The 22,863-nt window shown below is 42.3% G+C and overlaps 2 protein-coding genes across 3 annotated transcripts; both read right to left on the reverse strand.

The window, feature by feature from the left end:
• Positions 1–978: 978 nt before the first annotated feature.
• On the reverse strand, positions 979–19,541 carry LOC147436792 (uncharacterized). 2 transcript variants are annotated; one of them, XM_086486210.1, is made up of 9 exons: positions 18,598–19,541; positions 18,441–18,518; positions 2,983–3,048; positions 2,682–2,867; positions 2,457–2,576; positions 2,164–2,226; positions 2,028–2,090; positions 1,449–1,526; positions 979–1,344 (listed from the first exon to the last, which is right to left on the reverse strand). In XM_086486210.1, the coding sequence occupies exons 1-9, from the start codon at positions 19,144–19,146 to the stop codon at positions 1,252–1,254; spliced, it is 1,296 nt and encodes a 431-aa protein (XP_086342336.1). In that variant the 5' UTR covers positions 19,147–19,541; the 3' UTR covers positions 979–1,251. The 2 variants fall into 2 exon arrangements, with proteins under 2 accessions (XP_086342336.1, XP_086342337.1); XM_086486211.1 differs by lacking the exons at positions 979–1,344; positions 1,449–1,526 and adding an exon at positions 1,734–1,948 and having other exon boundaries at positions 18,598–19,540.
• Positions 19,542–19,552: 11 nt separating this feature from the next.
• LOC147436793 (uncharacterized) lies at positions 19,553–22,116 on the reverse strand. The gene is made up of 3 exons (XM_086486212.1): positions 21,928–22,116; positions 19,817–19,878; positions 19,553–19,646 (listed from the first exon to the last, which is right to left on the reverse strand). The coding sequence occupies exons 1-3, from the start codon at positions 22,114–22,116 to the stop codon at positions 19,565–19,567; spliced, it is 333 nt and encodes a 110-aa protein (XP_086342338.1). The 3' UTR covers positions 19,553–19,564.
• Positions 22,117–22,863: the final 747 nt, after the last annotated feature.

The following is a 22,863-nucleotide window of genomic DNA, read 5'->3' on the forward strand; positions in this document are numbered from 1 at the left end:
CCATATTAACAACCTTTACAGTGGTGCCGAGCGAAAAACGTGGTTGCTACATGATTATGATGACTTTGTGCCCAAAAGGTCGATGAGGCAAAGGTCATGTTGCTACAAAGATTTGAGCCATGATGGCATCTTTACAAACATGGACGACAGAAAGCAAAAAATTTCTCGTGAAAATTAAAGGGGTTCAAGATGCGAGACAAGCATGGCTTATTCACAGATGCGGACTCGCGTGGACTCGAGCCTGCTCTCAATCAATAAGAGGTTGATTTAGCTCTCAAAAACCATCTCACCAAATAGCACTCGATGTCTTAGAATTGGTGCTTTTATTTAAGTTGTTTTAAGCCCCGTTCGTTTTCCTACAAGGGACCATCCCATTATTGGCCCCCGTACCCTAAAATTGTATATTTTAATGATACCAAAAAAGTCAGTTTCTCTCACACCTTTCTATCACCCAAGTGTGGTAGATTGGTAATGCCACTTCCCTCTTGAATAACAATCTCTCTCACACACCTTTCTATCACCCAAATGTGTGGTAGATTGATAATGCCATTTCCCGGTTGAATAACAGGTCTTGAGTTCAACTCTCATCATCGGATAGATCTTTAAGGTCTCTTGGGATAGTTTCCCACGACGTTAAAATACTCTTCTTTTCTCTCTCTCTCTCTCTCTCTCTCTCTCTCTCTCTCTCTCTCTCTCACACACACACACACATGCTTTTATGGATTATGTATGTATTTCCTCAAAACCATCTTACATATTCTACCTATCTAAACAAAATCTCCTAAGAACTAGAAATTGTTCAATAATATGAGCACACTTTACTTTTCATCTATATAAGATTCTTCAGTACACCATTTAACATCTTACAAGATAAAAAAACCAAAAGTGAAACACAATTTTACAAAAGTACGGTAATTTTGATTGGTAATTTAAAGCAATATATATTGTAAAACATTTATGTATCAAAATTGGAAGATATACCATAAAACTTATATCAACATTATAACTATCATTCAATTCCAACATCAATTCTTACTATGAATTGATTAAGATAAACAAATCACGTCTTGAGTGGCAACAAGCCCTATGCGTTGATTTACATGTACCTTTCCCAATGCAATTACCCAAGAAACTAATGTGTCCAACATGGCAATCTTTGATGTAGACCCTTTTACATCCACAAAATGTATATTGTTTGCTTCTTGTATTAGCTTCACCTTGAAAGGTAGGTTTCCATACATGGCATCCACATCATTTTCCCCTTAAGTACTTCATGACAATTGCTTCCTTGTCCTCCTTTGTAAGGACATCTAAATCAACACTACTCTTGCTTTTGATGTCACCCTGATAAACACCCAAAGAAGTAATCATTTTTGTACAGGTTGAAGCTAGCAACCAAGTAAATAAACACATAAATAACAATACTAAACACAAATCAAATCACACACCTGTGTAAAAAAAGATAATTTCCATACTTGAGCATCTCTATGTCTTTCTTGTCTCACTTTCCCTTTTAGTGTTGTTTGCTTTGTAATGTCAATATTTACAATCAAAGACATTTGTGTTAGCTTAACCTTCAACTTTCAAGCAAAAAACTTATAATCAAAGCTCCATAATGCACTATAAAAGTAATTCTTGTTACATAAGTTTACTTAAAGAAGGAACCTCTAAAACTTTGAGCGTTTTAAGTATAAATTCATAAATGTAATACTCAAAGGGAGTGAGAATTCAGCTTATATTTATAAGCATGCATAAGTGGCAATTTACTATAGCATGCATAAGCACCTCATTTATAAACGCACTAAAAATATATCCTTCATACAATAAGTCAAGTCCCACAAAACCAAGGTAAAAAGCCAAAAAGATAACTCCAATCTCAATCTCTATATCTAGAAGGAGCTCTCACAAAACGTTCACGTCTTCCTCTTACAATGGATACTTGTGATTCCTGCAAAAAATTGGATAACTTGCAAAACATTCCTTATACAAGACAATCTATATCCAACTTAAAGAGAATGAGCAATCACCTTAGTATCTTGTTTGGAACTTTGAAGACCCTTGTTGCTAGCATTTGTGATATCACTCAACGCCTACAATAAAACATTACTTTAATCCACTTGCACTTGAAAACCAAAGAAACAAATTCAATCTATAAGTAGAAACCTTTTTCTTCACACTCTTTTCAAGCTCCTTTGAATTTGTCCTCTTTTTGGAGCTACCTTCAACCTACATGTGACATGTGACAAGACTCAAGTACAGAGTTGACTTGTGTTTAAATACATACAATTCTAAATTTTGATGTATACAATAAGATAGAATTCTTATGAGGTTAGAGTTTAAGTGAAAAAACTTTTTCCTCAATTTTTTGTATACTTCAATGTCCTACAAGATTCAAAGCAAGAAATCATGTAAAGTTCCAAGACACTTTACGTAGATGTACATACTCTTCAACTTACATTCTCAAAATCACTAGAAGCTTTAATTTCTTGAGTTGCACTCTCATCATCTTCTTTCGTCTCGAAGGCCTCTTTTGTGCAAAGTGTTGCTTGTCTTGCAAGATTAGAAGTCATATCAATCTATCAAAGAGAAATAAAAACACACGATGTTGAAAGAAACTAAGACCATAAATCAACCCAAATAAGCATCTTGTAATTCATGATTTCATGCATGCTACACATTACCGAGTGATATTCATGAACTAGCTCATCGATTAGGATGTTTGATCTTCCAATTTGCTTCTCCATAACTTTTGAAGTATTGGCAAACTTAGCATTGTTGTCGTTGACAACATTCTCTTCACAAGTCCTTGAAGCTATGAGTGCACATGGAGACGTGATACTCATTTGACCATGAGTGAAGTGATCGTCCTAAATAAAGGAACAAGAGTTTGACAAGTAACTAGATAAGCAAAACAATATAAGAGTAAACATATTATTGCTTTTCACATTATAATAAGAGATAGAAACCACTTGAAATTTGTACCTCGTTATTTTGCAGATGAGGGAAGCTCTCTTTCTCATTCTCATTAATGCTCGGTTCATCAAAAGCCTAGACAAATAGCATTATCACCATCTTTAATATAAGATTATCCTCGCACAACAACTCTTTTACAAAGCACTTATAACAACTAGCTTTGTCCAAGAAAACAATGAAATCAAGATCTGTAAGCTAAAGTGCAATGCCTCTTTGATTGTTACACTTTCATAGCTGGACATTTTTTCTTCACTTTCCCTCAAGCCGGTCAATATCTAAACATTAAACACTTTGCATTCATGTCTAACATGTGAGATGTATCTAATGGTTTAAAGCAAGTAGAAAATTGCTCTTGCTTTGTGCAATATCGTACCTACCCTCTCATGAACGATGAAATGTACAAATGTAATTTTACACATTTAGAAAACAATGAACTTTGGCAAGCTACATACTACTTGAGTAGCACTTCCCATAATCAACAACTACATGTATTATTACCTCCTCCTTTTCAAGTTTGTCAATATTGGCATACTTAAACATACACACGTTTCATTATTTTCATGTAACATATCAAAATGAAAGTATTTATTAAATCAAAATGTAGTTTTAATTAACATTCCATTATGAATATTTTTCCATTGCATATACAACATAATGCCAAAGCACTTCAAGTTGCAAGCATAGGTGATAGTCTTGATAGACATCTTCACGTCAAGGACCTTTTGGTATGAGTTTAAAACCAAAGATAGAATGCAATGCAACATTTGTAGCACTTGCAATGAGAACAAATATAGGAAAACACATGTCTAGAAACGAATGTATCTGCATAAATTTGCATGTGAGATCAGCCTCAACAGACCAGCTAATTCCCCAATTGAGGGTGCCTATACCACAACCACCTTGGCCTTGAGAGCCTCATCAATAGCTAGTGTGAGGTTCCAACGATGGGACCAATGGTGGCTTTTGAATTAGGAGCCACATGAGATCTGAGAATTGCCACACTAGGAGCCTGCCACATATTTGATTTTAGGAATTGACAGATATGTGGGAGAGTGGTGAAGGAAGCTGGCTAGGAGGAGGGAAGGAGGCTGAGATTCCCAGCCAACCAAAACTCGACCATTTAGGTCCTGCCAGGGCTATCAATCCTGTCCTCTCCCCTATCCAACTTATAGTTGAGGCCTTTAAAGTCTCTCCATTTAGAACCCTTTTTAGGCTTTCTTTCGGCAACCAATGATTTGCAAACAAAAGTAAATTAAATGCCAATCTAGCAAGGTGGGGCAAACCTCTAAAGGGTGGTTGGGACTCCGTGCACATGTATAAGCTTGAAAGAGAAGCGAAGAGAAAGATTGCGACAAGGAACAACTTCATCATCATATACAAGATGTGTACAAGGAGGAAGCCGAGATCTCCCGAACGCTTCTTGTTGTTGCGCTTCTCCCCATTGCCTACCCTTGCCATTACTAAACCTCACCCCCTCCCCCCTTGTTTGCACTGCCAACCTCTCACCTCCTCCCTGTGCGGTGTCGTACAACGCGGTGTCATACAACGCCCCCGCTGTCTGCTGCTTGTGCCCCCTTGTTACTGCATGTTCCCCTCCCTCACGCTGCCGTTCCCCTCCCACCCTGCTTGTCACAGGCTTGGGCACCCCAAGTCGAAAAATTCGACATGACACACGAGAGAACCACTTGAAATACTTTACAACTTTAAAAACTTGAGTCGACACGGCCCGGCGTAGTTCCGTACCCAGAGATATTGGCCCCAAAACCTGGCGTCCCTTTCGGTATTTTATTATTATATTAATGCTTGAGCAAAGTAAAATTACCGAAAGGGGTCCTCTGCTCTCAGACTCCGCGTCCAGATGCTCTGAAGAGTGAGGCCCCTTGGGCTTTATTTATTCTTACAAGGGATGCCCCAAAAGCAGTAAACTCAAAAGCAAATTATCCCAAAAGCAACTTGGTTCAAAAACTGCCAGATAAAACATTAGTGTAAATTTCAGAAATCCGTACAAGCCACATCAGCAGCCAGTGCAAAAAGTTGGATTCCGTACAATCTGCCACGTCAGCCTACCAACACGTTTTGTAGGATTCCATATTGCTGTCTATTAGTGCATTTCGCGTGCGTCCGTACTACCAGCTATCAACCAGCGTCTGTATTGTCCTCTGCTCTTGGGTGGTCATGCCACGTCACCATCTCCATGTGTGTTTGTGTGTGTGTGTGGCCTTGCTTTATTTTAATGCCTTTATGTCACTTGGGTCCCATCGGACGAGGTCTCATAAGTTGGTGGGAACTTCTTCCGCTTCTTCTTCTTTTGTTGTTCCTGCTTCTTAGGGTTTAGGCCCCTCGGCCGGGATTTGCAGGTTGGTGGGAACTTCTTCCGCTTCTTCTTCTTCTGTTGTTCTTGCTTCTTAGGGTTTAGGCCCCTCGGCCGGGATCTGCAGGTTGGCTCCGTTCTTCAGTGACTTGACTGTCACGTGACACATCCAACCCTATGTGTCCGTGGACAAGCTACAGCATGATCAGGGTTCAGTCAGTCCAGTCAGTCTAGATTAGAAGTGATCTGGCACTTTTGTGAGTCTATCCGTAGACCGTGCATGCCCAGTCACTTAGTGTAGATGCATATCCTCTGGTTGCACACAGCATGATCATCAGTATTCCCATCAGAATCCATTAGAATCAGTTAGGGGAATTTTTCCAGTGCATTTAGCCTATTTTCCCTATTTTTGACATTTTCACTTATTATTTTTAAGTGACTTCCCAACAAAAGTAGGTAGGGCAATTTTGCTAAGAAAATATATAAGCAAACCCAAGTTAGCACTTTCTGGCAGACCAAGCAGCAAGAGCGCATCCCTTGGCGTTTTTGGTTTTCCCTCATCGCCCACACTCAGCCCTAGCGTTTTTGCAAACCGCTAGCACCTCCCCTGACCTGGCGTTTCCAGTTTACCACCATCGCCAGCACTTCCCAGATTTGCCTAGCGTTTTTGCTAACGATTCCCAGATCTGCCATCGTTCTCATTTTCAGCCTTAAGTGCAGCAAATGCAGCAGCGTTTTCAGCCTTAAGAATAGCAGCAGATTCAGCCCTAAGCACCTACAGATACCCCCATTTTCAGCCTCCCAAAAACGCAGCAAACAAGCGTGTTTTAGCAGTCCGAATCAGCCCCAAAATTCAGCAGATAGAAGACCACAGATTTCAGCCCTAAAGTCGTCATCGTCATCCCCGTCGTCGTCATCGACATAGTCCCAGGTTGCATCAGTCCATTGCATCATCATTGTACCACTTTGTGCAATCAATAGTAGACCACTCTCGCCGACAAGAGTGGGGCCTTCGGAGGAGGGTTTTACAACATCTCTGGTGTCGTATCTCTCTTCTCTCTCTATCTCTCAATCTCATTCACTTGCACGCACAGTGTCCATTCACTTTGTTTGTGATCATAGCACTTTCCATTAAGAACGGAAGGCTCTCCCTTCCATAAGAACTAAAAGGAACCTTGAGCATAGTTCGGAGCACTTATCTTGAGCAAAGCGCAAACAATCATTCCGCTGCACCTAACATTGACACGTCAGGAGTTTGTGACATCCCCCCTTCTTGAAAGAAAGTAATCGTCCGCGATTACAAAGCAAATCTGCAGAACAGCTCAAGTTAGCTCAAAAATTTCCGAGGGACATTTCGAGGGACAATCTGAGGGTGAACTCTTCAACTTTTGACAAATTGGGCACTTGTGGACATAGTCATATACATACTTCCTTAATTTAGGCCAAAAGAATGACCTCTCAAAGCTTCTCCAAAGTACTGTTGATACCTCGATGACCCCCAACAAGTGAGTCAAGAGCACCATGAAGGAGAGCCGCTCTTTGTTTTGTTGTGACGCAAAGGCGACCCCTGTATAAGAGCCAACCGTCCTGAAGAGTGTAATAACCTGGTTCTCCTGCCAAGGCCAAATTGTAGAGAGTGCTAAACTCAACAGAGTCACGATACTCCACTTTCATGCTATCCAAGTCCATGCCCTAAATCTCCAAGATTGTGGCTGACCGGATGGCCTCTACTATGTCGGACTTCCAGCTAAGAGCATCTACAACTGGGTTGTGCTTGCCAAGCACATACTCTATCATGCCACTGAACCGTTGAAAGATGTGTCTTGACAATCGCTCCAATCAGCACTAGGCATGTTCTAAAGCCATTTGAGGGCTTGATGGTCTGTTTTAACTATGAGCTCTCTACCATAAATAAAGTGCTTACAATGTTTGAAAGCCGAAACGATTGCGAACAAATCCTTGTCGTAAATGTCATGCGAAGCAGATAGAAATAGCTGACAAGATCTAGCTTTATGCTCTTCACAAATCCTTTACACCCGATGGGGTCCCAACCAACCCTCTCAAGGGCCCCCACACCGTTGCTGATGTGGTATTTGCTTTTGATTGCAATGATGGAATGTACACAAATGATACTTGTATACAAGACTCTAGACTCTGAGAATGGGGAAGATGGCACCAATAACTCTCTGAAATGGAATACCTCCGGGGCTGATGTCAATTGTTGATGTTGCGACTCGATGGAGAGGCCAGGAATGCACCGGGAATTGCCGGGCTGAATTGGCTTCACCGATTGAAGAGGAAAACCTAGCTGAGATCTGGACTGGTATTGGTCCTTGGAGCAGGGAATGGCTCCTGATGTAGCCCAATGATGGCTGCAAAACAGGCTGAGAATTGCCTGATTTGGATGAGGAAGAATGTCCTCCGAGATGGGGAATTGGAGGAAAATGAGAGGGGAATGGGGCAGCCACGAATGGGCTGCCAATAGTGACCTCAATGGGAGATGGAGAGCTGAGATGGCTCCCAATGTGCAGCCGGTGAATGGGCTGCAATGAGGGGCTTCAATTGGCGTTCCGTAGGGCGATGAAGGCGAGCCAGGAAAGGCACCTATGGCTGCTGAGATGGATCGCCTACTGGTTGCTGAAACGCCATGGGAAAAGGCAGGAAACACAGATCGCCAACTGCTCGAGAAAACGCAACTTTCAACCCTTTTGAAAACGCAGCCATGAGCCATAAAAGAGGGCACCCAAACTTCTGGGAAATGGAGGGGCAGGCATCCTTTAAATAGGCAAGGGGTTTTCCTTTTATATTTTAGGAAGGGGATGCATAAATCGAGATTTGACAAAATCAAATCCCTAAAAATAAATAATGCACATTTATGCCAACCTTGGGACCAAATCTAGTCCCTACCTGGTGACCCGATGATCTGATGGACTTAGGAAGTCGACCACAATTGTCACCCAAGAAGCTTCTAACTTCATGACCATTCTTCAAATCGGGCCAATCACGTATAGTCTAAATCTTGGCCGGGTCCATCTCTACTCCTGCTGTTGAGACAATGTGTCCCAAAAAGTGTATCTCCGGTAAGAAAAATTCACTCTTCTTGGCATTGATTAATAACTTGTGATCTCGCAATGCCTGAAAGACCTGTAGCAGATGTTGTCTATGTTCTGCCTCATCCTTGGAGAAGACTATAATGTCATCAAAGAAAATGCCAACAAAAGATCTGTACTCTCTGAAAATCCTATCCATCATTCGGTTAAAAGTCGATGGATCATTGGTAAGGCAAAAGGCATCACCAAAAATTCATATAAACTGAAGCTCGTCCGAAAAGCTGTCTCGTAGACATCTCCCGACGCAATTCGGATCTAATGATATGCGCTTTTCAAATCGGTCCTACTGAAACAAGAGGATCCCTGTAATCTGTCAAGAATATCATCGATCCTGGGAATCGAAAATCTGTTTTTGATGGTGATTTTATTGAGAGCTCTATAATCAATGCACATTCTCCAAGATCCGTCTTTCTTTAAAACCAACAACACTGGAGAGTAGTAGGTTGAAGTACTCCGGTGGATAAGACTCTTTTCCAAAAGGTCTTTCACTTGTTCATAATCTCTTCATTTTGGGCTCGGCTCACACGTTAAGGTGGCCAGTTCGGTGGTGTGCTTCTAGGTATCAGATCAATAGTATGATCCTCAGGACGAGATGATGGCAACTCGACTGGCAGGCCCTCTGAAAATCAATCGGCATGAGTGTGGAGAAAAATCTTGGCATTTTTTATTAAGGTCAAAACATAGTCGACCTTCAATCATCATTCAGTTCTCTCTAGAAAATCGAGTAAAGAAACTGAATTTCATCAAGTACAATCTCTTTGCCCTTCATTTGTCAAAGTCGCTTTCTCAGCTCGATAGTCAACCACGGTGTTGTTCTTGTGGTACCAAGGGATTTTGAGGAGGATGTCACAACCTTCCTAAGGGCATTACGTAGAAGTCCTCGTGCCCTAAATAACCCTGACATTGCAAACAAAGTTTGCCAATGATTGGTGTAATGGCAACATCCCATCCGGGTGCCCCTAGAACTTCCTCCGCCTGTGGCCTCAACCTGTCAGGTGTAATTCCAAGTCGAGCCGCCAAGTTGGCCTTGGCTCCTCCATCAAAGAAAATAAGGGCTTCCTGATCTTTCACTTTGCCCTAAGTGCGGCAAAGTTTTGTACTTTCGTCCATCCGATCGGATCGGGCCCCATGCAATGTGGTACCAGTTTTGTTTTCATCTGCCTTTTCTGCCACGTTCCTCTGCTACTCTAGAACTCTCTGGCCTATCTTCAGTCTATTCTTGCTATGCCTTTTTGGGGCACTTTACGAAGATGTGTCCAAATTCCTCGCAACCAAAACACTTCCCCTCTTTGAGATAGATAGCCCTTTCTCTAAGAGTCAGTCGAGGACGTGTATCTTTCTTTTCTTTGTCATGGGAACTCTTTCTCTTTCTACTTTCATTGTGAGAGATCTGTTGGTTCTCTGAGTCGAGATCTCTTCAGTGGGGTAAGTCAAGTTTCCCAAATGTATCGCAAAACCCCGTTTCGCATGACCCATCAATTCTTGAATAGAATTCGACTTTTGTTCCAGGCAGTAGTCTCGGAACTCTGTAGGGAGTCCGCAGCAATACCGCTCAATCTGCTCCTAAAAAGAGACCTTCATAAATGAAGAGGTTGGTAGAAAAGAGTTCCAAAATATCTCGCAATAAGCATCCAAAGAATCTCCCTTGGTCATCCGAAGATGATTTCAAGCGGCACGTATATCTCATTTGTACTCCCGAGTCAGCCAAGAAGAAATAAAGAGCCTTCAACCATTTAACTGGAGCTTCCTTCCTCAGAAGAAGAGTGGACTTCCACACCATGTTCGAGCATTTCCTTTGAAGAAAGATGCAGCCCTCCTAATCTTGGAGTGCTCTGAGTAGTACCCTCAAGAGAAGGCTATGTCAAACTACGGAATGAAGGCCAAAGCCCTCGGAGCATCTCGGAACCCAGAAAAGGATTCAAATTTAATTGACTTTCCACCTTCTTTAAACTCTTTTGTTTTCTTGTCTTCGAGGAAGTCATATTGGTTGGCTCTGTAGAAGTGCTTCTTTTCAAGAGTGCTTGTCCATGTCTTTCTGCGAGTACAGGTTCCGCTTTTCTGCACTTGTCTGTCTTTTCGGCTTTCCTCCCTACTTGAGAGGAGAAGCAATGGCCACACGCCATCTTGAATAAATCTTATCAATCGGGTAATTCTTCAGGTGTTTCGACAATCTCGGGTCCTTGGAGTACTTAATCAATCTGTTCACACATATGCAAAAGACCTCGGAGCATCTCCGAACCCAAAAAGGATTCAAATTTAATACAGGTTCCGCTTTTCTGCACTTGTCTGTCTTTTCGGCTTTCCTCACTACCTGAGAGGAGAAGCAATGACCACACGCCATCTCGAGTAAATCTTATCAATAGGATAATACGTCAGGTGTTTCGCCAATCTCGGGTCCCTGGAGTACTTAATCAAACTCTTCACACATATGCCAATCTGCAGTTGACGTTTGTACTTCTTTCAGGCAAACTTGTCCGAAAAAAATTTTGCCCAAATCTTCATTCTTTTCTTCAGTTCTGCGCCGGATTTTCAACTTTTCTTTGTCTTCCCATTGAGAGGTGTCATCTCTATCAGATTCTTCACGAGAACCCATGTGTAACCTGAGATTCTTTATGGCTTTATGCCTCGTAAGACAGAGCGATGAAGATGGGAGCGCATCGGATGCGCGATGTATGAAGGGTGGGAATGGCTAATAAGTCCGGGGTCGGGACACGAAGATTCTTTTCCAAAAGTTGTGTGCGCTGCCAAAATGATCGGATCCTCCGTAGAAGAAGAATCTTTCTGTGCTCTGATACCACTATAACAAACTTGGACACCCCAAGTCAAGATTCTACCGCGACACAACAGTGATTCACTTCAAAATAGTTCACAAAATTGACACGGCCCGGCGTAGTTCCGTGCCTAGAGGTATTGGCCCCAAAGACTGGGGCCCCTATCGGTATTTCTTTTTGTATTAATCTGTGTTCAAAGTACAAGACAGCGGGTAGGTGCTCACTCTCAAACTTTGCGTCCAGATGCTCTGAGAAGTGAGGCCTTGCCCGCTTATTTATTAAGTACAAGGGATGCCCAAAAGCAGAGCCCCAAAAGCATTTAACTCAAAAGCAATTGTCCCAAAAGCTGCCAGCAAATTCAGCCAGCACAATTTACAAAAATCCGTACACAATGCCATGTCAGCAAACCAGCACAAATTGCGGAGGTCCATACTGCCTGCCACATCAACCTGTCATCCCATTTTCCGACAAGAATTGCGGCGCGTTTTTCGGTTGTTGCTGCCACGTCAGCAGTGGTTGTGTGTGTGTGTGTGTATCCGAGGGCATTGCCACGTCACCAGTTCCCCTTTTCTGCACTTGTCTGTCTTTTCAGCTTTCCTCACTACCTGAGAGGAGAAGCAATGACCACACGCCATCACGAGTAAATCTTATCAATCGGGTAATTCTTCAGGTTTTTCGCCAATCTCGGGTCCTTGGAGTACTTAATCAATCTGTTCACACATGCAAAAGACCTTGGAGCATCTCGGAACCCAAGAAGGATTCAAATTTAATACAGGTTCTGCTTTTCTGCACTTGTCTGTCTTTTCGTCTTTCCTCACTACCCGAGAGGAGAAGCAATGACCACACGCCATCTCGAGTAAATCTTATCAATCGGATAATACGTCAAGTGTTTCGCCAATCTCGGTTCCCTGGAGTACTTAATCAAATTGTTCACACATATCCCAATCTGCAGTTGACGTTTGTACTTCTTTCAGGCAAACTTGTCCGAAAAATATTTGCCCAAATCTTCATTCTTATCTTCAGTTCTGCGCCGGATTTCCAACTTTTTTTTGTCTTCCCATTGAGAGGTGTCATCTCTGTCAGATTCTTCACGAGACCCCATGTGTAACCTGAGATTCTTTATGGCTTTATGCCCTGTAAGACAGAGCGATGAAGATGGGAGCGCACCAGATGCGCGATGTATGAAGGGTGGGAATGGCTAATGTCCGGGGTCGGGACACGAAGATTCTTTCCCAAAAGCTGTGTGCGCTGCCAAAAGGATCTGATCCTACATAGAAGAAGAATCTTTCTGTGCTCTGATACCACTATAACAAACTTGGACACCCCAAGTCAAGATTCTACCGCGACACAACAGTGATTCACTTCAAAATAGTTCACAAAATTGACACGGCCCGGGCATAGTTCCGTGCCTAGAGGTATTGGCCCCAAAGACTGGGACCCCTATCGGTATTTCTTTTTGTATTAATCTGTGTTCAAAGTATAAGAGAGCGGGTAGGTGCTCACTCTCAAACTCTGCGTCCAGATGCTCTAAGAAGTGAGGCCCTCCCCGCTTATTTATTAAGTACAAGGGATGCCCAAAAGCAGAGCCCCAAAAGCATTTAACTCAAAAGCTTTTTAACTCAAAAGCAATTGTCCCAAAAGCTGCCAGCAAATTCAGCCAGCGCAATTTACAAAAATCCGTACAGAATGCCATGTCAGCACACCAGCACAAATTGCGGAGGTCCATACTGCCTGCCACATCAACCTGTCAGCCCATTTGCCGGTGAGAATTGCGGCGCGTTTTTCGGTTGTTGCTGCCACGTCAGCAGAGGTTGTGTGTGTGTGTATCCGGGGGCCCTGCCACGTCACCAGTTCCGCTTTTCTGCACTTGTCTGTCTTTTCGGCTTTCTTTACTACCTGAGAGGAGAAGCAATCACCACACGCCATCTCGAGTAAATCTTATCAATCGGGTAATTCTTTAGGTTTTTCGCCAATCTTGGGTCCCTGGAGTACTTAATCAATCTGTTCACACATGCAAAAAACCTCCGAGCATCTCGGAACCCAAAAAGGATTCAAATTTAATACAGGTTCCGCTTTTCTGCACTTGTCTGTCTTTTCGGCTTTCCTCACTACCTAAGAGGAGAAGCAACGACCACACGCCATCTCGAGTAAATCTTATCAATCGGATAATAGGTCAGGTGTTTCGCCAATCTCGGGTCCCTGGAGTACTTAATCAAATTGTTCACACATCCCAATCTGCAGTTGACGTTTGTACTTCTTTCACGCAAACTTGTCTGAAAAACAATTTGCCCAAATCTTCATTCTTTTCTTCAGTTCTGCGCCGGATTTCCAACTTTTCTTTGTCTTTCCATTGAGAGGTGTCATCTCCGTCAGATTCTTCACGAGAACCCATGTATAACCTAGGATTCTTTATGGCTTTATGCCCTGTAAGACAGAGCAATGAAGATGGGACCGCATCGGATGCGCGATGTATAAAGGGTGGGAACGGCTAATAAGTCCGGGGTCAGGACACGAAGATTCTTTCCCAAAAGCTGTGTGCGCTCCCAAAAGGATCTGATCCTACATAGAAGAAGAATCTTTCTGTGCTCTGATACCACTATAACAAACTTGGACACCCCAAGTCAAGATTCTACCGCGACACAACAGTGATTCACTTCAAAATAGTTCACAAAATTGACACGGCCCGGCGTAGTTCCGTGCCTAGAGGTATTGGCCCCAAAGACTGGGGCCCCTATCGGTATTTCTTTTTGTATTAATCTGTGTTCAAAGTATAAGAGAGCGGGTAGGTGCTCACTCTCAAACTCTGCGTCCAGATGCTCCAAGAAGTGAGGCCCTGCCCGCTTATTTATTAAGTACAAGGGATGCCCAAAAGCAGAGCCCCATAGCATGTAACTCAAAAACTTTTTAACTCAAAAGCAATTGTCCCAAAAGCTGCCAGCAAATTCAGCCAACGCAATTTACAAAAATCCGTACACAATGCCATGTCAGCAAACCAGCACAAATTGCGGAGGACCATACTGCCTGCCACATCAACCTGTCAGCCCATTTTCCGACGAGAATTGCGGCGCGTTTTTCGGTTGTTGCTGCCACGGCAGGAGGGGTTGTGTGTGTGTGTGTGTGTATCCGGGGGCACTACCAAGTCACCAGTTCCGCTTTTCTGCACTTGTCTGTCTTTTCGGCTTTCCTCACTACCTGAGAGGAGAAGCAATCACCACACGCCATCTCGAGTAAATCTTATCAATCGGGTAATTCTTCAGGTGTTTCGCCAATCTCGGGTCCCTTGAGTACTTAATCAATCTGTTCACACATGCAAAAGACCTCGGAGCATCTCGGAACCCAAAAAGGATTCAAATTTAATACAGGTTCCGCTTTTCTGCACTTGTCTGTCTTTTCGGCTTTCCTCACTACCTGAGAGGAGAAGCAATGACCACACGCCATCTCGAGTAAATCTTATCAATAGGATAATACGTCAGGTGTTTCGCCAATCTCGGGTCCTGGAGTACTTAATCAAACTCTTCACACATATGCCAATCTGCAGTTGACGTTTGTACTTCTTTCAGGCAAACTTGTCTGAAAAAAATTTTGCCCAAATCTTCATTCTTTTCTTCAGTTCTGCGCCGGATTTTCAACTTTTCTTTGTCTTCCCATTGAGAGGTGTCATCTCTATCAGATTCTTCACGAGAACCCATGTGTAACCTGAGATTCTTTATGGCTTTATGCCTCGTAAGACAGAGCGATGAAGATGGGAGCGCATCGGATGCGCGATGTATGAAGGGTGGGAATGGCTAATAAGTCCAGGGTCGGGACACGAAGATTCTTTCCCAAAAGTTGTGTGCGCTGCCAAAAGGATCTGATCCGGCATAAAAGAAGAATCTTTCTGTGCTCTGATACCACTATAACAAACTTGGACACCCCAAGTCAAGATTCTACCGCGACACAACAGTGATTCACTTCAAAATAGTTCACAAAATTGACACGGCCCGGCGTAGTTCCGTGCCTAGAGGTATTGGCCCCAAAGACTAGGGCCCCTATCGGTATTTCTTTTTGTATTAATCTGTGTTCAAAGTATAAGAGAGCGGGTAGGTGCTCACTCTCAAACTCTGCGTCCAGATGCTCCAAGAAGTGAGGCCCTGCCCGCTTATTTATTAAGTACAAGGAATGCCCAAAGCCAGAGCCCCAAAAGCATTTAACTCAAAAGCAATTGTCCCAAAAGCTCCCAGCAAATTCAGCCAACGCAATTTACAAAAATCGGTACAGAATGCCATGTCAGCAAACCAGCACAAATTGCGGAGGTCCATACTGCCTACCACATCAACCTGTCAGCCCATTTTCCGGCGAGAATTGCGGCGCGTTTTTCGGTTGTTGCTGCCACGTCAGCAGGGGTTGTGTGTGTGTGCGTGTATCCGGGGGCACTACCACGTCACCAATTTGTGACATTCTTGCTCCGTAGTCAACACATAACCGGACTGACTTGTCCTTCTTCATGATGAAGAGGACGAGTGCTGCGAATGGTGAGGATGATGGGCGGATAAATCCTACCTGCAAGAGGTTTGCAATCTGTGTTTCCAATTCTCCTTCTAATGCTTTGGATAAGCGATGGAGAAATTGGTGGGGTGGTTCTGCACCTAGAATGAGCTCGATCTGATGGTCTTCACGTCGAGAGGGTGGAAGCTTTGAATTGAGCCACAAATTGATGGATGAACTGATTGACTGCTCCATGGTTGGTCTTACCGTCATACTTTGTGAAATTGGGTGAGTTATGAACCAATGGTGTGTTGTTGAACCGTTGCTTGGAGCATGGGGAGCCTTAATCAGTATGACGGAAAAAGCAAGCGTGAATCCAAAAGCATTTGCTCTCAAAATCTACCAGCATGAATTGCAAAAATCCATTCAACTTGCCACGTGGCACAGTTAGCGCAAAACGGGGAGTTTTCGTACAGTTGTCCATGTCTGCACTCCACGCGATTTAGTCTTTTGGCATATTTTAATGGCCTTGTGTCCCTTGGGACCCATTCGAAAGGAACCATAAGTTGGAACAACTTTAAAAATCAATTTTATCTGATGTTCAGGTAGTCGTTCCACGTCATCACTTTGTGAAATACGCCCCTCTTGAAAGAATTGTAATCGTCCTCGATTACACCTGCAAAATCTGACATAAGCAATAAACCAGTTGAGTAGACACTAACTCTAAGTTCTGACGTGCTAGATGACACAAATCCAGCACTTGCACAAAGACGACAGTCACTGAACATCCACATCACATTCAAATCATATCACATAAAATCCATCGAGATCTCAGACCATGGTCTCTCGACAATCGCATCTAGATCCACACCGGATCTTACTGATGTCAGATTCTGTTAGATCTCACTAATTTATGTCCCTGCTCGACCCAGCCTGTGCCTCCTATGTAGGCAGTCCATTGGGCACTAGGATCAACAGAAGCGGAAGCGAAGATAGCCAGCGTTTTCATCCTCATCTCCTTGGCGTTTCCAGCCCAGATCAGCCAGTGTTTCTCAGCCTATATATATATATATATATATATCCGCATTCTCTAAAGAAAACTTGAGATCTAAAAAGAAGCATAATTGAAGCAAGGACGGGGTATTTGGTATTGTGTAGCATCATGTATACGGAGAAACTGTCTGAAGAAGTAAACTTCAAATTTGGAGTCCGATGCGGTGACTACAAATGTTCTTGCTTTTACTTCAAATCTACCTTCAACTTCATTAGGGACTTGTAGAGAGTTGCTTTTTAATAATACTCTTGATAAATTTCTTTATCAGCACCAAGCTCACTGATGGCTCTTACTTCCTTGGCAGGACTTAGAGGACCTATTCAGCCTCTAGAGGATGGGGTGGCTAACGAGTCAAAGGTTGTTGGCCTTCGTGAAACTCAAAAATGGGACAAGAGTATGTTTCCTTCTTGCATTGTGAGCCAGACTTTGGAGCAAGATGGCTCGACTGGTTCTAGGAGGCAAGGCCGACCTCCAACTTTTCCATATACCTTACAGCTGTTGATAAAGCATGCCCCAAGGCATGGTGCACATGCAGAGGAGCTCTAGCTTTTACTGTTGATAGGCTCTTGGAGCCAAGGAGACACTAATGATGTTTGTACCTGCTTGGTTGTCATTGGTGGATAGAATTGTCTATCCACGTGCCCTATGATGTTCTGTAGAAAGGTGAATTTGATGTGGTGGTGCATAGGAAATGTAGATTATTTCCTATACCTATGTTTTAAATCTTGGAGGCTATCTAGTGGCAGCATCTTTGAAAACGATGGTTCATATGTATATCAAGATCAAATTTACACAAGACTTTTCCTCATTTGACACCTCTCTTGAGGTTCCTAGAGGCAAGGCCATCCCCTGCACACCACTTTACAATCAGCGCTTTTTGCATCAGCATTGTTTTGCAAATCTGGAGTAGATATGCGTGCATCTACCCACTTTTGGAGCCAGTCTACAGTGCTATTTGGACATGTTTTTCAGCCCTACCTCACTGCAAACCAGAGGAATACCTCTTTCTGGACTCTATCGCACCTCAGCATATCGATCGAGGAGATTTGAGCACACTGTTTTTTCAGTATAGCAACAAAATTCAGCCCTGCAGCAGTAGGTGGTGGGCAGCAGCACTCTACTTATGTTTTCATGGATATCAAAATTCAGCCAAACCTGTACTCTGTTTTCTAAAGTGGTAGTAAACAACATCAATATCTTCATCATCCAGTGACACCGGCCCCCATGTCCGTGCTTCATACATCCAATGGAAAGGTATTCCACTGCTGCCTAGACCTATTTTCAGACCCCAATAGGTTGCAAAACAAAGGAGCACATAGATCTCCACCTTCTGAACTGTACAACGGTCAAAACAACGCTATCATTACAAGTATTTTAATGGTCTAAAGATCAACAAGTCTACTGATTTGGAAGGCCGATAGATAAGTATTTCGAACTTTTCTTTTTCCTCGACCTGTCAGATGGAGTGAAATCGCAAATCTATGCACAAGAGCATGCACATGGGCTTTGGGAAAGATTGGTAGAACTCTTTAAGAACAAGTTATGTCTTTGGCTAGAATACTGATTCCTATAAAAAATCCCAAGCTCATTTCTCAATTCGTCAGTCAACCAAATACGCATGCCACCTATCTCTCACAAACTGGCTACCACAAGAACCACTATCCAACCTTGTCACCTATAACCAACGATATGCAAGCAAAGTATGGCTCAACCCCCATTTATAAAACTAACAACAAGAAAAAGTATAGACATCTTACTTGTACATGCCCAACCTCAGTTTTTGAGATGCTCTCAGTCAATAAAAGATACACAGCAGGAAGAATCAATCTCTCACCCTATGATCAAAATTGGTTCATAGTGAGGTCATAGATCAAAAAATTACTTCTTCTAGTAGAAAATAAGCTATTCACTTACCACTCTTACAGAACTTGCCACTCTCCTTGTTCCCGGAAGCAACAAAGTACTCATACCAATACCAATGGCCAAGTCAGTAACTTCAACCTCCCACATTTCATAAGGACCTGTCAAGATTTTTTGAACAAAAGCACCGCCTCCGAAGCCAACCATTCCTTCATCCAATCCTTTAAGGCATGTGTACTCTATTGTTGCACCTCTAGCTGCCAGCCTATCTTGGCGAAATTGGATCACTTGCTCTGGAATGAAGAAGGAACTACCAAACATGGCGACGCAGAGAAAAGAAGCATCTTTTGCTGGGATCGGAAGAATCATGTCCTCCATTGATGTTGTCATTTTAAATTGAGTTGCATTGCTTCTTTCTTCTATGTTTGGAACGTAGACTTCTTCATGATGTGAATGCAAAATCAAACTTTTTGCTATATTTGATGAGGACCCTTTCTCTACTGGTTGTGTTTTTTTCATGTAGTTTCTTTGCGTAAGTACCTTGGAAAATAGCTCCTCCATGCTCCAAGCACATTCCTTCCCATCTATGAATACTAAGCACATTCCTTCCCATCTATGAATACTGATGTGAGTTCCCCTTTCCTCATCTCTATTACTTCAACTATGGTAGCCCTCAACTCTGGATTTTTCTTTAAATTTCCACTAAGAAACTCCTCCCTTCAAGTGCTATTTGTATGTCACTTTGTTTTGTGAACTTCTTTGTATCGAGGGTTCTTTGTGTATCCTCTGGCTTCATTAACTGCTGGTTTCGAGCTTTATTTGTTGATTCCATGGAGAAACGGCGAAGCATGCTGACCTTCTCTGGATGAAGATTCATATTTCCTTGCACCCAACCATATAATGCAGCTCTGTGAGATAGTTGTTGTATTCCGAATTGCTTCCAATCCTCCAGTTGGCAGGCTGACCAAAGTTTGTCCATTGACATTGTGCATTTTCAAAGGCTTGCTGTACATGTCTGTACCTAGTAGCTGACTAGCAAAGTTGGCCACTTGAAGTGAACTCCAATTGCAGATGCTCTCGACGCTATCAAACTCCATTTTTTACTACAAAACAGAAGCTATTAGATAGCTGTAGAAAGAATAGAGCCAAATCCTAATGCATTCAAATAAAGTTTTTTGAATCTAAAGCAAAAGCTGGAGATGAGAAGATGATCCTGAGTATGAATGAAATGGGTATTTGAGAGTCGTGATGGGTACAGCTAGACCACTCTCACCTTTTGACTTGCACAAGTCTGAGTTGCAAGCAGGTTGAGATTTTCTGTGTCTGTTCAACTAGCTGCATAAGAAAGAAGAGAGATGCTAATTGCTCGAGTACTTGAAAGGGGAGTGAAGAGTGATCACAAGCGAGGCCTATTGACACCTCCTTAGGCTCCATCTCGATCCCCAACCTCTAAGACGTACGCTCGCTGTGTTTTGAGTTTAAGGCAAGTAATCATAAATCACAATGTCCAGTGTTGGGCGCCAATTAGTTTCCTACTCAAGTCAGCTTGAGCTTCATATAATCTGTTTTCAAGTGTTGCCACCAATTTAAAGCCCCTTTTTGGCCCACCCAAAGGGCAAAGCTGTAGCGTTACCTTCTCTTTTTTCTAATTAAAATAAGAAAAAAGTTGAGTTGTATTTTTAAGCATTTTTTATAAGTCAAAAATGTTGATTGGTTGATTGGTTGAAATAAGATAGTGAGCACTCATTGAAATAAATTGTGTAAATCTAATGATGAACATGTTTTGAGTTTTGAAATATGAAATGAACTCTCATAAGATTTTGGGTTGCTCAATCCCTTAGGAAACATAAAAAGTTGACAGCTTTACATGTTAAATGATAAAGCTTTAGAGGTTACACAAATCCCAAGAGTCACCTTTTCATTTTGAAATTTGAGAAGTTCTTTTATCCACCTTTTCATTTTGAGAATTTGGTTCACCCCTTCAAACTTGAGGTAATAGACTAAAGTTGTCATTTTTGTTAGTTAAAACTTTATGGAAGGAATTTATCATTTAGGGCTTTAACCTTTAGAGATTTTTTATTTTTATTTTTAGAGATTTTAAAGCTAAGTTTAGAACTTAAAGATGTAGAACTTTTAAAGTAAGGTCTCCAATGATCCAATGAGGACCTAGAGGTTTTTTTTTATTAAAAGGTAAAACTTTGAATTAAAGAAAGTGAAAATGTTACATGGATTCACAAGTAGGGGGAGGGTCATCCCAAAACGCTAGAGTTTTAGGACTTAAAACTTTAAAGCTTTTAAAGTGGGATTTACAACTTAGGGATCTACGGTTTTAAATTTGTAAAACGGGCTCTAAAGTTTAAAAATGTAGAATTTTTAAAGTGGGGTGTAGAGCATAGGGATCTAAAGCTTAGGGTGCTTTTTTAATTCAATTCTATGTGCTTATGTTTTTTCTTTTAAAAGCTTAGAGATGTAGTGATTTTAAAGTGGGATCTAGCTTCAGATCAAGGCTTAAAATTGACACTTATTTTTTTTGTCAAGAGCTATTTTGCCTATCAAAACAATCTCAAAATTGCCTGTCATTTTTTGTATTTATATCTTTAAGTTAACGTTATATATGACAAATTATATAAGTTGATTGCATTACACAAAGCATATAAAAGGAGGGCTTGAAAAATTGTATGTCAATACCTGGCAGGCCTTGTGATTTTATCACTTGTTTATGACGAATTCACGCAACATGCATCATGTTCGCTCTTACCAAAGAGCCAATCCTATACAATTTTATTTTGAGCCAAAGGAGAGACAGCTCGCGAGCAACAATTAGAGGAACCAACCCTTCATGATGAGGTGTGGGAACGTGGACATGACACAGTAGGACATCAACCTGGATGCTAGTGGTTATAGATCTTCTAGTGGGTGGCAAGTTGTAGGGTGGAGCTATATTGGTGAAAGGCATATGAGGCCCTGTGAGACGGGGACACCGGACAGGGCCCTGAAATGTAGAATTGGGCGCGTTCCTTGTCACACTTGGCGGATAACAATTAAAATTCTATTTTTTGACTTGGACATTCGTCGAACTATTTTTTGACTTGGATACCAACTGGTGAAACGTTTGCCTTTGACGTGCGATATTGTTGGCTCGAATCCTAGCAATGCCCTTCGCGCCGCCTCTTTTGAGCATGTCCGCCATGAAGAGGGGATGGGCGAGGGGTTTGCCTCGGGTGATTTCGCACAGCAACGGACACATTCTTCGATGAACCACTTTTTGCCACCTCAGTCTCACACACGTCCAGGCGGACGTGTGACATAGGCTTCACTAAAGTGGAACTCGATGGGAGCTGGAAGTTTTTGGTGGCAACGAGTGGTGTAGGCCTCATGATTAACCTTGCGAGGCTTCTCCACTCTCAGTGTCTCTTCGGAGAGGACTTTCGGAAGGTACGTGGCAACATATGCACCCTCTGGCTCCTCTTCCATCTTTTCCCTCTCCCACTCGACTAGAAGGATTGTGTGACCAGTGACCACTGAGCGTCCCTCTCTAAGAGCATCGTTGCACGACGGGGAGCCAACTTCCATCTGGCACTTGAGAGAGAGAGAGAGACCCCAGGCCCGACACTTCAGCAAAGAGAGAGCAGTCACAGCAGCAGTTCAGAAGTTCAGTATATATATATATATACATATAAGAAGAATAGAATTTTAACGATGGCACTTCAATAGAGAGAGAGAGAGAGAGAGCTTTCAGCATAGCAGTTCACCGCCTGATCCCATATTTCCACTCAAGAATTTCAACAAACCTCGCTTTGAACCTCCTCCATGTGCCACATGGCATTGTCTAAATTTGCGCCTCCGTAATAGAGTGAATACATAGGCCATGTCCTAAAATTACAATGCAGGCTTGTATTGCCCTCCCATGGCTTTGATGGAGTTGGAATCCTTTTTACTTTTTTGCCTACATTCAATTATCCTAGAGCAATGGAGTGCATTTTTGTCTTGTCTCGCAAGTATTGTGTACAAGCTTATCATTTCAAAGAAATTTGTTAAAGAAAAAAAATTCAAAGTTAGAAGTATTGTGGATTTATTGATATCTTGTCTCTCAGAGTTAATTTGGAGATGTTTCTATTGCAATTAATACCATTTCTAGGAATGTTTTTAAATCCATTGCTAGGATTACTAGCAATCAACACTATTTCTAGGATCTCCTTCTTGGAGCAATATGCTAGGAGTGTTTCTTGTATCCATTCAAAAAGGTTTGTGTGGTCCACAAAAAGAAAGTATTCTCATTTGCCCACACATGTATAGGTACTAGTAGACTCCCTCAATGGC

The sequence above is a fragment of the Adiantum capillus-veneris genome, chromosome 17 (assembly GCF_014529385.1).
Source record: "Adiantum capillus-veneris isolate H3 chromosome 17, ASM1452938v2, whole genome shotgun sequence".
Taxonomy (NCBI): domain Eukaryota; kingdom Viridiplantae; phylum Streptophyta; class Polypodiopsida; order Polypodiales; family Pteridaceae; genus Adiantum; species Adiantum capillus-veneris.